The 16,354-nt window shown below is 33.5% G+C and overlaps 1 protein-coding gene across 1 annotated transcript; it reads right to left on the bottom strand.

The window, feature by feature from the left end:
• Positions 1–194: 194 nt before the first annotated feature.
• LOC132561664 (uncharacterized) lies at positions 195–15,960 on the bottom strand. Its single transcript, XM_060226368.1, has 13 exons — positions 15,906–15,960; positions 12,719–14,172; positions 12,425–12,530; positions 11,107–11,270; positions 9,398–9,449; positions 9,078–9,162; positions 8,591–8,659; positions 8,232–8,282; positions 7,443–7,469; positions 6,969–7,088; positions 6,682–6,783; positions 5,702–5,799; positions 195–4,639 (listed from the first exon to the last, which is right to left on the bottom strand). Exons 2-13 carry the CDS (start codon positions 14,154–14,156, stop codon positions 4,459–4,461), a joined length of 2,493 nt encoding a protein of 830 aa, XP_060082351.1. The 5' UTR covers positions 14,157–14,172; positions 15,906–15,960; the 3' UTR covers positions 195–4,458.
• Positions 15,961–16,354: the final 394 nt, after the last annotated feature.

The raw sequence follows: 16,354 nt of genomic DNA, 5'->3' as shown, positions 1-16,354 counted from the left end.
CTGAAATCTGAATATTACTTACTGGTTTTAAGGTATCTTAATATGCTCAGAGTTCTTGGCCAAGGCTAACTACTTGTGTAGCTATATAATCTAGATTCCCTTCAGTTATTCTGGTTTACACTCTAGAAGGACGACACAAGACACACCATGGCATAAGTTAAAACGCACGGAAAATGAAATAAACAAAAGGAACATTCAACTTTGCATACATTTTAATGACTCGTCAGATACAATATGTTTACATGTACTACGTACACAATATCTACATGTACCATATACATGTAGTGTTTCCCAAACTATTCCCAATGTTGTCTTCTAGACTTTCAAATAAACATGATACTAATGAATTTTACATAAGTAAGGCAAACAAACCGCATTTAACTTTATACTGAATGATTAAAATCATACTACTATCACTAACTGAACATAAACTGATGAACACAGTATGTTGATTACAGTTTCACGAATGATGCTCATCCAAATATAACCTACATAAATAATATGCAAATAAATGAAGATAAATTATATGATTTCACTCTAGAGTGACAATGTTCAATATGTTTAATGATCAGCATGGAGAATACAACTTCAATGTGAAGTCATTGCTCAAAACCAAGCAACTCTCAATCAACAAAGGCATCATATTGTTCCCTGCCAGACTACTCACAGAATGTGACACAAGGATACTGCTGTCACTGACCCAATCACCAAACTGTAAACACTTCTTTTTCAATAGATCAAATTTTCACTTATTCATCAAAATTTAAAAACAGAAATTATGGAATAAATTTTCACTGAAAGCATAAATTGACTATATTATTTCTAATGATTTATTTTCATCATATCTTTGTTCCCGATTTGCTTACTTCCTTAAAAATTAAAACCCTTTCGAAAAAAGAAAAAAAAATCTATCGTATTCTTCTCGTAAATCTATAGGCATACATGTTTACTTGAAAACTCATTACAAGCATGCCTTCTTGCCCCAAGAATCAGGCACATTTAAAGCCATTACGAGAGAATATATATCTGGTCAAACAGCCACTGATATACATGATCTTTAATGAGATATAGTTTATCATTGTGATGAAATGACACAAGCTTTAAACATGTATTACCAAACATATAACTATATTGAAACAGAGAGATGGTAATTTTAAATACCAAAATGATGATGTTGAAGTAGTTATGGAAGGACGAGTGCCGATTCATTCACCATAATGTGAAAACCAAATGTACCATGATATGTATTGTAATGATTGTGTTTAGCAATAGATGTTCACATTAGAACTATGAAGTACAAGGAATGTGTAAAACTCATTCTTACACAAGCTGACAGAAACTTACTAGTAACTAAAACAGCAGAAAAATTAACCAGAAATATTAGACAACACAGTATACAGACAATAAAATTTTCAGTTTGAAGACATATTTGGTACTGAAGCCAGTAACCTAAAGAAGTATTAACAGCCAAGTACAAACTCTGTAATTGTAACTTTTTTATAAGCATAAACAATGTTGAGTTGAACTATTATCCCCAAATCAACACATACATGATAGGGTTTCTTGTTTTCATATTTCACAATTAGGAATACTTTGCTCCTGAATCATTCACGACAACAATCCAACACTTAGCCTTCAGATATTTAGTATGAGCAACACAAAAATTCTTAATTCTGAGAAAAAAAAAAAAAAAGAAACTAACTCCCATAAAAGAAACTTGGGACCTGTAAAGAAATCCTTTCTATTCCTAATTAGATTTCCTACCTCTGATTCTGTCCAACAACCTCTCGAAAAAAGTTGTTCTGGGATGAGAACCTACAAATGTCTCCTAGTTACTGCATAAGTAGGCATGTTTGTAGGTAAAGTACATTGTAGGTAGGTATTACAGTTAACAAGTGTATTGCATTTGAAAGAGGAATAAAAAATGTGTTGCTGTTCTCGTAGAGCAGAAGTAGTCTTGTTTTAATATTCCATTTTTGCGAAACTTATCTCTTTACCTTAACAATCAGATATCTGTCATTTCTATCTCAGTTTATTTGATTTGTAACTTCCAAATAATGAATATAATATACCACTCCTTCCTTCTTCCATTAAACAAATTCACAGTGACCCTTATGAACAATCATAAGAACTCACCACTTTGGAATAGTATAAGCACCTCTGATAACCTAATATATAAGCAACTTAATTTAACAGCTTTTTAATTGCCCAACTGCCCTGCAGTCTTACTTGTCTGAGCTCAAGCAATATTGGGCTCATTTAACTGGGCTCCAATTATGAGTCAACTGAGTCTGCTAACAAGATTAAGGGTGGTCAAAGTGACATACTCAACTGACAAAACCAGTTCACAACCTTGCACAACTGAGTTTCACTCATAAATTGACATTTACAACTAGAATAAAGTAGCTTACAGACTAAATCACAGGACTCCGGTAGTTGAGCAAGTCAAATAGATAAATGACTAGTATAATTACACACCAGCAGCAGAGATTTACCTATTTGAATCTAATATTAACAAGACTTGTATAATTAGGTTCCAGTAATTTTGCTCTGCATTGTTTTAATTTCAACCCCCCACCCCCACTAGAAACATGACAGCTTTTATTGAAAGTGTCACGAAGTAATGTAGGAAATAGGGCAAGAACAAGGAAATAATTTATCCTATGTAAATGAAATTATATATATATATATATTTCTATTACTGAGACAGGTAATTTGAACACTTACATGTAGTACTAGTGTACTATACATTAACCGGGACCTTCAATGCCTACTAAAGCCTTTCATACTGCCTGCTACTGGTGTCTTTATATATCACTCACCAATAAAATTAATAATACTGGTTATAAAAAGTTTATAAATACCCAAGTACGTCAGTCTGCATAGGTTCGGACTACCAAGAAATATGTTTGTTTATTCATGCAATTTTTTTTTTCCACTTTGTCTTCCTACGAAAAAAATACCAACACATTTTGATTATCATCTGGACATAATCAAGAAAGTTTCTCGGATAGTCAAAAGCCTTTTAGACAACTGTGTATGGCAGTGATATCATCTTGTGATGTATATGTATTTAGGTATGGAATAACCATTACAAATTTTGTAATCTTATTTAAATATATCAGTACCACAACACTCTAAAACCAATACCATTCAAAAGACTTTGATTTGTGTATATCAAACCACTCTCTTAAATCAAATTTTACTGCATGAATTTTTTATCATAATCATTCCAAAGTTTTACAATACAGAAATTGATACCAGTGGATGTACAAAATTGTATTTAGTACAAATCTTTGTGAAAATTTATCTGTCTGCTTGGCTTTAACACATTTTTAATTTATTCTCAAAAAATGTATGCATGTAAAATGACAATACATTATAATACTATTGTAGTAGTATTCACACTGTTTATAAATCTTACTAATAGTGTACAGTCACAAGTATCTTTTGCTTTGAAATAATTTTTGTTTAGTTATCTTAATTCAAAATCATCACTAAATTATGTTACATATGCACATTCAACTTGTACAATAAACCAAGCCTCTGAAGAAAAGAAATGCTTATTTGGCACATTCACACATTACACAACATAGCGCATATAAATGATTGCTATTGATTGGTAAAATTAAGACCAGCAAAACATGAGTCTATTATTAAGGCCTTTCATTAATCAAGTACATGTATCACACCATTAAATACAACATGAATTATTAGCGTTTGAAATAATGAAGTGCAAATGAAATTGAACTTTGCAGACTAGTGTCAGCACTATCTGATCACAACCAGCTCTTCACACTTGTTATCTTCTAGTAAATTTGTTTCCCAGTTATGATAGATGAGTAACAGTTGGAAACAAGTATGCTTTTCATAGCAGATGAAGTCCCAACACCTCAAATATATCTTCATTTCCAGAATAATCTTAAGTATATCTGAACAACTGCAATTAAACTGATCTATTATTATTAAGATTTCAAATGTGATTCTCCAAGATGTACAACAAAGATCATAAATCTGATAAATGGGTAATGAACACAATAACAAATAGTAAAGGAACATTAAACAAAAATGTTCTGGCAAGTATTTGTGTATTAATATCTATATCAGTGTGTGGAACTTTTCTGCACAATATAAGCAAATATTACATTTAATTTTGAAAACAAACACAAAAGATATGTGATGACAAATCCATTTCACAATGTAGTTTTTACAGCAGCATTACAAATACAAGACCATTCACATCCCAAACTGTTTAAAGCAAATCAAAAGCATAAATTGGCAGAAATTTCCACTTGACAGTAGCTTCTGAAAACATGATATCCAAACATAACACAGCTAAAGCCATGTATAAAATGGATATTAGTCAAACATAGTACAGAATGTGAAGAGCTGATTGTTGACAGAGAAGTACCAGCACCGGACAGACATTACAAATGTATAAGGGTACAAGCAATGCTATTAATGCTTCTTCTTCCTTCTCCGTCCCTTCTTCCCTGTGGGGGCTGATGTGTTCCAATTCGGACCATTCTGCGAGGGAGGAGGCTGAGGGGTCTGAGGTTGTTGCCATTGGTTACCATTTCCGTCAGTATGCATGGCTTGATGGAATAAATGATTGATGAAATCTTCTAAATCTGCTTCCCTGTAGTATGTAAAGAGTAACAAATGCAATCATGACCATCACATGTAATCATCTTAAACATCAAGTTTATACCGTCATATATAGATAAAGTTTACTTATATAACCTATCTGACCATCACATGTAATCATCTTAAACATCAAGTTTATACCGTCATATATAGATAAAGTTTACTTATATAACCTATCTGACCATCACATGTAATCATCTTAAACATCAAGTTTATACCGTCATATATAGATAAAGTTTACTTATATAACCTATCTGACCATCACATGTAATCATCTTAAACATCAAGTTTATACCGTCATATATAGATAAAGTTTACTTATATAACCTATCTGACCATCACATGTAATCATCTTAAACATCAAGTTTATACCGTCATATATAGATAAAGTTTACTTATATAACCTATCTGACCATCAGTTTATTTAAAGCCTTGATGAGTAAAATATAAAACACATGTTCCTGAGAAGTGGACTTGTTAAAAATAACAATTTTTAATCTTAAATGGTTACTGGTAGTCATATTGAACTTTTGATCTGAAACCTGATTTAAAATCAACTTCTAAAAGTGATTCTTGCTCAAAGGGCTTGTAGAAAATTTATAGAATTGAAATATTTCCTGCAGGAATCCCATGCAAAAATGCTGGTGGCAGCCATATTGAATTTAAAATCCATGATATGGAACTGCTTTAGGCATCAAAATTTAAAAATAGGCTTAACACTTTGCTGGACTCTGAACAACAGGTGTAAATACAGAAGCAGGTTATTTACATATTAAAGTACTTTTGGTTAGTTACATGAAAATCTTTGTTATTATTTTAGAGCTATCGGTATTGCATGGACATTTTCATGAAGATGCTGACAGAGATCAACATATGAGGCCTAACAGGTGATACAATCAGCTGTTGGTGTTGATGATTAATGGTCCTATTTTATACCAATAAAGTTGTTTCTGTTTTTCCATTTCAAAACCAGCAAATATGCTCCTGGAACAAAACATTAGAACTGGATCCCATTCCACTAAAAATGTTACTTCTAACATAACGGATCATTTACCCTGTCCTCTGTTGATTGGAATTTCCTCGACTGCCCTCAGTTGCTATCCTATAGAACACATGATGGGCACTGGCTTGCATATGTTTAAAGAAATCTTTCTGCAAATGAGTGAAAAAAAACCACTGTTATAGGATCATGATAATATGGTGAAGATTAACAATTTATCAACTAAATTCATGTTGCACAGATATTTATCTCTCTACTTTTAGAGGTTTGGTGTTAGGGAAGGTTGCCACACCCTTGAATCAAAAATGCTGCCCACTAATTTAGGAAACCCTTTAATGCAAGAAAGATTTACCCAAATTTCTGCTACTGCCCACATTGGTTCATATGATGCTGAGATACTTTCCTCACATCAGCTCAAACCAAAAGATTTAGACAACAAGATTTTAAAGATTAATTTGTCCATGTTGGGCTGTGCCACTTGGGAAGGTACATGAGAGTACACCCTGGAATTCTCCTCTTCCTAGGATTCTTTAGCTCTAATTAAGTAAAAATCTGATCACCTGTTCAGGTCAGACTTCAAAAGAAATACTGATATACCAAGAAATTTCCCCCTACCACACCTAGAACTTATTTTTCTATACTACTGTAATGTAAACATCCCATCTTCTGCCAATATCTCTCACTTAACCTCTAACCCCCAAACCCTCCAGAAACTTGCTCCTGTGTATGCAATACACATCCATATGTGGTCAGAAAAAAATTAATCACACCTTTAACCTATTATTTGTTATATGTGTACATGAAAGTTTGGCAATAGCATCCATAAACTCCAACGATTTCCAAAACAGTGCAATCAGGTTACCAGTGATATCAACCACTGTGGAAATCAAAAGAGAAGTTTCTAGAAACCAAAGGAACACCTTTTCAAATCAATACAAAATGATATAAAAAAGTTATAATTTTTTCAGCTACAAACAGGTTCAAACGATTTAAAATTCTTCAAGTGACCTTTTAACAGATTTTGACTTTCTTACCTTGCAGGCTACCCATTCTGTAATGTCAAAAATTTGTCCTTCCATGCATGCATAGTAATGCCATAAGAAACCTAAATAGGAAGTCTCTGCCCATACATCTCCCTGACAATATAAACAACTTGGTTTAAACACTGCACACGGTTAAAATCTTAGTTACAGCATATTTGACAATATGAAGGAACTTTCTGAAAAGTTATGTTACACGAGATAAAGTTATTATATCTATTGAAAAGAGCCAATCACACCACTGTATGCGGTATCTTAAGTGAAGAAAAACGACCACTTACCTCCTTAGCTGAGTGGCGTATATTACATCTCTTACAGAAACGTGCACTGTACCAGGGTCGATCCACTAACGTACGCTTGTGTTTCCCGCCACAATTGTCACAACGCATCATGTTAGCTGCCTGTAAGACCACACAACAACTGTTGGAACACTTACTGTGTCAATACTTCTTAAACATATCATCACAGAACTTGTTTGTCTTTTTAGTTTTATATCTCAATAGTGGGATACTGCTGTTTTGTTATGTGAAGAAATATTATCTAAAGCAAAATTAAAGTCATAACTATATCACACATACATATCATCTTCACATGTATCCAAGATCAACAAGATTTTTGATATTACTTGATAATTGGTCTCTTCATTTTCAGGGAGTAAGCCTGTGCATGAGCTAACTCAATTAAGACACCTTATCTCCATACACTTTAGCAATAAGCAATTTCTCTTTCTCTAATGGATCCTACTTAAAACTTACCTCCTGTAATTTTGTCAATAGGTCTTTCTACAAAGATAAACAAAACATTTCCATTGAAAAAAGAAACTTCAATAAACAGTAAAATATTTGACTGAAATGATCAGGATCCAATCAATATTATATTTCAGGTTCTTCAACTCCAACAAAATATTTATAGAGTAAGACTGTAAGCCCCAGTCAAATTAAAACCACCACTCCTCCATAACAAAAAATATATCAAGCAAAAAGATATTATCTTTTGATGATCCTTAAACCATTACAAATAAGAATTAATTTGTTAGGGATTTCACAAATGTATAGCTTCCATTAAAACAGTCTGGTACTACTTTAAAATGGTATGCTAATATCACTATGTACATGTGATCAATTCAACTGTAAACATTCAGAAAATCTGCATCAAAAAAGCTTTTAGAACATTCTTTACTAAAATCAATAAGGGATAGAACCCCTCACTTCAAAGTGACTTAAAAGTGATAATAATGTCAGAGTTTTATGAAATTTGGATGAAAACTGCTGAAAGGTTTGCTATATTCTGAGGATGTTTTAATTGACAGCCTACCTCTTATTCTTCAATGGCAATCAAGTAGACTAACACAGATAATTCCTTTAAACCCCAAAAATAAAATTTGGTAAGGAAATTATCACCAAGGACACGAAAAACTTTATATATGACAACATAGCTTTTTTTTTATAGCAATAAAAGTGTTAACTTGACATACAGTTGATGACATGACACTTTCAATTACCATCAGAATCCCAAAATGTATTTAAAATAAATGAAATACTTACTAAAACCACTTCAACCTCTGTAGCTTCAAAATCATAGCTTTTGCGTTTCTCCTACAAAATTAAAACATTTGTAACTGATAAGCACAATACACAATCAAAACAAATCAATGCTTATGTATACTGGACAAAATATAAAATGATTTTCAAATTTGTAGCTTTTACTTACTTGATAATATTGCATTCCTCTGTTTTCTTGAAATAAATTTTACTATTAACTGTTTTCCCATAGTACAAAGTATTTGTCATATTTAGATGAATATTATGTAAATGACAGGTACATGAATATGCCTTCTTCTTTATGGCTTGCCAGGTGCCACCTCTGTAATCATACTAATTGATTAAACATGTGCAGTACTCACCGGTTCACCAATCAATTCAAAAGCATGTCCTAAAATTTTAAAGGCCTCTTCTGCACCTGGCTGCTTATTCTAAAAGAGTGTAATTTAAACAATTGTGTTATCACAGGACTTATGAAAGGGGATTTAGAATAAATAAAACAAATTAATTTTAGGCCAAAGAAATTGCAAAGGAAGCATGATTTCGTCTGAACAAGAACACAGACATTGTAAAATGAAATCAACTTCCGTCTTTCAGATTTATAGTAACATAGAAGAAAATTCTATCAATTCACTGCACAGAAATGCTACCACATGACGTTTTGCATTGTTATTTACATGAACTCTTATAAATGTTGTGCCTTTTTTTCCCAACCAATCAAGAAATATTGATGGTTAGGAGTTGTCCTGATTAAAGTAAAATATCAAAATTTAATGTATCCTCACCAAATTCTAATATTTCAAATGAGTCCTTGGATTAAAACTGCTTTACAGATGTAAATATGCTTACCTTATCTGGATGTACAAGAACAGCTTGTTTTCTGTAATACTTTCTAATATCATCATCACAGGCATCAGAGCGTAGTCCTAATATACTGAAAACAACAAAACACAATTTCTGAACACAGACATTACAAAGCTTATGAGAGTTAAATCAATCTGATCATGTTTCAGTAATGTATACAATTTGTTGTAATAATTACAGGTAAATTGTATTAATCCATACAACTCTTTCATTTTACAATGACTTGTCTGCATTTAGTCAAGGGAAATAACTCCAGCTTTACTCTGCAATTCATTACAGTAATGCCCAAAAGTTATGCAGCTTACCTATATGGATCTTTCCCTTTACAAGCTAAAAGCCTCTGCATGGCTTCATCACCTGGAAAAATAATCATTATTTAAAACTAAAATTAAATCTACCTATAATTGTATTTTTTTTAATTAACACTTGTTTGTAAATGTTATCATATTATCTTATTGTGCTATTATTACTCTTGTGTTATATGAACAGCTAGAACTTGTGACAAAATAGTGAAGGTTGACCCAAGTTATATTTTGATTCTATAGAGAATGCTTTCAAGCTTCACATCAGTTGCTCGCAAGCCGTGTATGAAAGTTGTGTTACCAAAGAAATAGAAAATAGAACTAAATGCAAAGTCTGACCAAAGTCAGCGATCCATCTGTGAAGTTTAATAATGGTTATACTAAGAATCAAGTAGAAATGGAACAAATTGTGAAAAAAAACAAGAGAAAGAAAAACATGAAGAAGAAAATGTTAGTCACCATGAACTCAATAAAATATATTTATTTGGTAATTAATGCAGCATACATCAAGATATTTCCACATAACTAATTTCTTTTCTCTCTTTTCCAAAATTCTGCATCAACAGATGTGGTATAATTTCTTAAATTGAAAAATGTTAGAATTTACTGAGAACAAAAAATCTAACAATTCATAATTTTTCAAATAACATGAGGTTCACTATTATACAACCAATAATATAACAGGATTTTCCATTATAACCAATTTTTAGCAGTAACTGACTGCATGTGTTGGTTGAAGAACCTATTGTCAACAACATGGTGTCAATAGTGAATTAGTCATGAACAAATAAAAGGGCACTGTGTTAGCTACAAAGGACAGAGTTGTCAAATACTGCGAGGATCGACCAATATAAAGAACTCAAACAGTGAATCAATTGCCACAGGAATGACAGAGCTGGCAGTACTCAAGTAAATCAATGTGTGTTGTAAACAGGCTCCAAACGGGAAAATTGTGATAGTGAAAGGACAAATACTTCATAATGTGTACTGAAAGTTTAAATTTTACATTTAAGCTGTTGTAAACAGTGTGAAACATTCATACAAAAATATCATTTCACATAAACCTTGTTTTCAGCCTTCATTATTGCAGTTGATGCAAATTATGTCTCTAATCGCTCTACCTTGTCTTAATCTGTTATCAGCTATATGTATTTAAAAGGTTTTCTGAACAATGTGAGTGGTCAAACTGAATATTCATGATCAACTTTGAGTATCAAGATAGCTTATCAGCATAATTGTGGGGTGTAAACATGTCCATTCTAATTCTGATACATTTTTGTAAAATGATTTACCATGATGTTCCTTTAGATTATGGGGAGAATACAAAGTTTATAAATAACCAGAATTCCGTAAGTTGATGCATTGCCTGCCTGGAGAAACCAACTGCTTATTCATAATGAGAGTGGCCTTGATTGTCAGCCCTGAAAATCAATCTCATGCCGACACACTCTATAAAGAAGAGCTGGAGAAAATTTGAGTCTGATGGGCCGAGAGAACTGAAGTTAAACTTGAATATAGTCCTTGGGTAGAAAGAAGATATTTCTCATCTGTTGGATAAAAATGAAATTGCTGAAGAGAATAAAATTTTGTTGTTGAACAGACATTATGACCAACAGATGCAAATACTAAACTCCCATGCATGATACTCTGTAAGCATGATGATAAAAAACAAAATGCATGATGATGTTCCCTAATAGAAAGTCACCACTAACCTGTAGAGGGCAAAGTTATGCTTTCTTCCAATCCAATTTTTCTTGTTCCACTTCCTGTTGGCCAGGAACTGGCATCTTTGAAATATCTTTTCAAAATATAGGTTTTCACCAGGTAGGAAATTTTTGACCAAGCAATGCCAATCACATGAACAATCACATTGACTCTGAAAAAAAAATTCACCATGAGAAAATAAATATTTATACGTACTTTTTTCTTGTGTTAATTGTTTCTAATTTGGAAAGAATTTTCCATTATTCATTCTGAGTAACTGTACACAAAGATAGTACATTCAACTACAGCTGTAATCTCAAGGATAACTAATACCAGTCTGAGGTTACTCATACATGGGAGGTTTTGTGTTCAGTCTCCCGAAACCAAACATGTACAAGTTTTTAGATATACCTGTTATGTGTTTTTGTTTTTACCAAAGTTTTAGCAACCAGTATTCACAATCTTGCTAATCAATGTTCAATATCTCCCAAAATTAAACACAAAAGTTTTAGCAACCAGTATTCACAATCTTGCTAATCAGTGTTCAATATCTCCCAAAATTAAACACAAAAGTTTTTAGATATACCTGTTATGTGTTTTTGTTTTTACCAAAGTTTTAGCAACCAGTATTCACAATCTTGCTAATCAGTGTTCAATATCTCCCAAAATTAAACACAAAAGTTTTAGCAACCAGTATTCACAATCTTGCTAATCAGTATTCAATATCTCCCAAAATAGAACACGAAAGTTTTTAGATACACCTGTTATGTGTTTTTGTTTTTACCAAAGTTTTAGCAACCAGTATTCACAATCTTGCTAATCAGTGTTCAATATCTCCCAAAATTAAACACAAAAGTTTTAGCAACCAGTATTCACAATCTTGCTAATCAGTATTCAATATCTCCCAAAATAGAACACGAAAGTTTTTAGATATACATGTTTTTGTTTGACCAATCAAACTTTAATGACCATGGCTACAGTACAAGAACCCCCCACTTCCAACCCCACTTGATCAAGTATATACCATATATTAGAAAGTTCAAATTTGCAGTGTCTAGTACATATATATAAAAAATAAAGCATTGGAAGGTTTTGAAAAAATCAATCATGCTTTACTTATCAGAAGTGTTTCTATTTTCTATATATATATAATATAATAAACTTGAAGAACGTAGACTTAAACATTAGTGCTTTCATTTACATATATCCTTAATTTTGTTGCTATGGTCATAACAACATATCTGTGCTAAAACTAAAGGTACAGAGGGACTTAATTCTGAGTATAGGCTGCCACTAACTAAAGGGTGATAATTGAGGTGTACTTACAGGTAGATGATAAGTCCAAAGAGAAGAAGCAGTGTTGTGACCAGAGTAGACCATAGGATGGAGAGAAGGTATCGCACCTTGTCATAGACATAGTTAATCCATTCATCTGGAAAAAAAACAGAGCAATATACCAGCCATTATATTAATCAATGTTGGAATCTTATACAGGTCACATGTACTTAACAGTTAACCTTAATTAAAGCAGCCATTGAAATACTTAATACTGCAAATTTGAACAAGTGATCCCCTGACAATATTTCCTATCATAACATTGATTTTGCGTACTGCAATTACCTATATACTCCTGGTCAAATGTTGACTCCAAAAACATGGGTCTGCGTCCACCTCTACCATTCCTAGTGGCAGGACCCGTGGAATCTGATGTATAATGACCACTGGAGTGCTTAGATTTTTTGTCTGCCTTCCCATTCTGCACAATATTTTCATGCTTTTTACACTCTGAGTCTTTGGGTTGTGCATTCTGGTTTGTCTTCTTTCTAGTCGAGTCTCTAAGGTCATTGTTGATGAACTCTGTTGTCTTTTTGTGAGCAGATGAGGAAGATTTTGTACCACTAGCTGGCTTTCCATTGTTGAGCATTGTATTAGAGGCTCCTGAAGATGACTCTGCTACTCTTTTTTCTTTTGTTTGGAAAATTCGTCTGGCATCGAAGAAAGCTTTTGAAGCAGAACTTTTATTATTGTTAACTACCTTCTCTGATGAAGCATCAGATTGTGATCTTGGTTTGCCGACACTTTCTTCATGTTTAATATTGCAGCCAGTCCGACCAGACGTCAAGGAGATGTCTTCTATTCCACTAGTGCCACTGCTCATGCTGCTTGTGCTTCCCTTCCTTGTCAGTAGTGGAATACTTTCCATACTCACACTCTTATGTTTCTCTACTCCACCATCACCCGAGTTCAAGTCTTCAAACTGGTCAAGGCCATACTTGGAATCTGGAGAAACCTTGGACTCCATGTCATCCCCGTGACCAGGCAGACTTTTGGAATGCTGGCGTTGCAAGTGTGGCCTTCTGGTTAAAACATGTGGTTTATAAACTTTACTGACAGGGTCATTAACTTTTTTCTTCACAGTATCGGACTCTTCAGTGTCTTTACTAGGCTGATTTTTTATAGGCATTGATTTAAGGGCTTTAGCAATGTCAGAATATGTAGGCTTGCTGTTGCTCGCTCCAGGATTTTGTTGTTTCTCTGTATTTTCTATGACAGAACCAGTATTGTGATCTTTGGATAGTGGTTCAGGGGTTCCAAAAGGGTCATACAAGGACTTCCAATTGGCAACAGCTTCTGCATATTTTTCCTTTCCTTCTTTGGCATTTTCTTGAAAACTTGAGCTCAATGTTTCTGGTGGACTAAAACCCTCTTGTAATGGAGCTTCTGCAGGGGGGTTTGTCCCAATGCCAGAAAGTAAATTTTGACAATTAGAGAGGAAGTTTCTGTGACTGTTTATGTCCAGGTCTCCTATAGAGGCACCGTATGAGGAATTAGAGGTACTGGAAGGTGTGAAAACATCCCAGGCAAAGGTTCCTGCTGACTCTGAAATGTTGTGAGTAGGCATACCAGTGAATTGTGTCCAGGGATTGTACAGTGGAGAAATTCCTCCCCCTAATTCCTCTGTTTGTCCCAAGGCATTGATTCCCTCAAAACTAACTCTTTCTGCTTCACTGGCATGATGGCTGCTGTCACAACCTCCTGTTCCATCAGAGTCTGCCATCTGGGAACTTTCTCACCTGAAATTAATGGCATAATTAAATCAATATCAGCGCAACAAATAGTGCCTTTGAAAAATTCATTAAAGGAATGGCTACACCCGACAAAACATATTCGTAAGTTATTGATATATTTGGTATCAAATGCATTATTCTTCTGCTTCAAATCTGGTTTGGAGATTATATTACATCAATGCATCTTGAATAATTATATTTTTTGTCCTCCCCATTCATGGATCAGGAAGTTAAAGTGAACAGGGGCTCACATAGCAATATCCTCTCAATCTGGATCAGGAAGTAAGTGATCATCGTTATTGTGTGATTATTTGCTAGCACCTCTAAATGTGATTAGGTGTTCATAAGATACCTAGTACACAAACCTTTCTACTATCAAAAAGGTGACCTTTGATCTTTAACTCTAACAAATGACCAAAAATATCTAATGTGGTGTAGATCTTGGTATGCTATGGTGGGACTGTGAAGTAAATGTTTTCTGGGGATCAAAAGACATTTTCCACACAAATTTTTTGTGTCCAACATGTTCAATGGAGACTTTTGTCACTTTGTCAATTTGAGTCATGCTAGATATGTAATTCTGTAAGCCCAAGATACATGCATTTGCAATCTTTGAAATCAATAGTTATAATCAAAGGAATTTTGAGTATTGTTTCACTGCGAATATATGCAGCATGGACAGAAGAAAACAAAAAATGCATCAAGTTTGAAGAGGTAATTACAAGCAATTCCTGTGAATTTGGTATCGTATTATAGAATCTTGTTTTGATAATGGAAATAGAACTGTTCCACTTTAATGTCAGCTATATGAGACACATGTACACAGCTTCACAAGATCTAGTGTCCCCTCCTTTCAGACTGCCCATTCCTTGTTTCAATATACGGGGTAACCAATGCTATCACAAACAAATGTTATGTTAGTGATCACCTGCCCTAATTTTCTTATCCAATGTGCCATTTCAAGTCTGTAGTTTATAACATGTAGCTTATCATAAGCATGTATATATAGTTCCTGGAATCATGAACAAAAGCAGAAAGTAAAGTGCACACAAGATGACTTCAGATTTGACACTTTTGGTAATGTTAAGTAGACAATGTATTGAAGAAACATTCTATGAAATTCGATTTTAACATTGAAATAATTGAGGAAAACTGCTTTCATGAAAATCACTTAAAAAAACAAAACGTGAATTTGTTAGAATGATGCTGAGGTTAATGACCGTCATTCTCGTATGTCATCGTGTTCTGTATTCTCATACAAAACGTAAGGGAGAGATGCACGTGCTAATGACAACGAATTATTTGTAAACAAACGGTAATAGAAATTAATGTTAAATATATAAATATAGGAACCAGTGTCTGTTAAAATCCAACTTCCTATTCTTACGGTTTCCGATTCCGGAATTACAACCTGGATTTAACACAGCGAATTCTAGCACCAAATTATTACGACAAAGCATACAAGTTTTTCATTATCACACAATGAGTGATCACTATAAGTATGGATCCATCAGTACATTGTAATTCGATCAGAGATCACAAAAACACATTTGTTAATCTATTTTTAGACATTTTCCAAAACAGCAGGTCTTTGGGGGTGATGTCAAAACATGGGGTTGATAAAATAACGTTTTGTATACACGCCTTCTGATGTATGTCATCAGATTCATCGATCGTTCATCTTACTAAATAATCCTTAAATGTCAAGGAATACTTTGCTCAAAAATAACTAGACGTACAATACATCCAGCGCAGCATCACATCCTTCTCACCGCCATCGGCATGGAGCAGTTGTCAACCCGAAAGTCTCGCATTGAGTCACGTGATGTGGTTAATACGTATGTTACGACAAACGAGATTTCGATGTTAGCAGAAATATGCTAAGGAAAGAGTGGAAAGCGTATTATTAGGGGATACATTAACAGTTTTATCTTATGAGGATAACAATTTAGGATTAAACATATCTAGTATAATAGCATTACAACCATCTACTGGTTTTTTCCTAAAGAACTCCAGCACTGAAGCGACATTGACCAGAAATCCAATTAAAGATTTTTAAAAGTTTCTGCAATAGGCCTGTCAGAATAAGTTATATTTTGGTAGTATATAACGAGAATATATTTTTTGAGTTGTGTCCCTTTATGCGGACAAAGTATTTCTTTACATTTATACATTTTGTTCAAAATCT

This window comes from Ylistrum balloti, unplaced genomic scaffold (assembly GCF_031769215.1).
Source record: "Ylistrum balloti isolate Yb309-2 unplaced genomic scaffold, AGI_CSIRO_Ybal_v1 Utg369668, whole genome shotgun sequence".
Taxonomy (NCBI): domain Eukaryota; kingdom Metazoa; phylum Mollusca; class Bivalvia; order Pectinida; family Pectinidae; genus Ylistrum; species Ylistrum balloti.
The sequence above is the reverse complement of the archived record's forward strand: the minus strand, read 5'-3'. Positions and strand labels throughout refer to the sequence as shown.

What these genes read in the sequence shown, in the direction of transcription:
- LOC132561664 (XM_060226368.1), bottom strand. Translation starts at nt 14,156, where the DNA reads ATGGCAGACTCTGATGGAACAGGAGGTTGTGACAGCAGCCATCATGCC. An exon ending in CATAACTTTGCCCTCTACAG is followed by an intron (nt 9,450 to 11,106) that starts GTTAGTGGTGAC and finishes TTATTTTTCCAG; the next exon opens with GTGATGAAGCCATGCAGAGG. An exon ending in TACGCCACTCAGCTAAGGAG is followed by an intron (nt 6,784 to 6,968) that starts GTAAGTGGTCGT and finishes TTATATTGTCAG; the next exon opens with GGAGATGTATGGGCAGAGAC.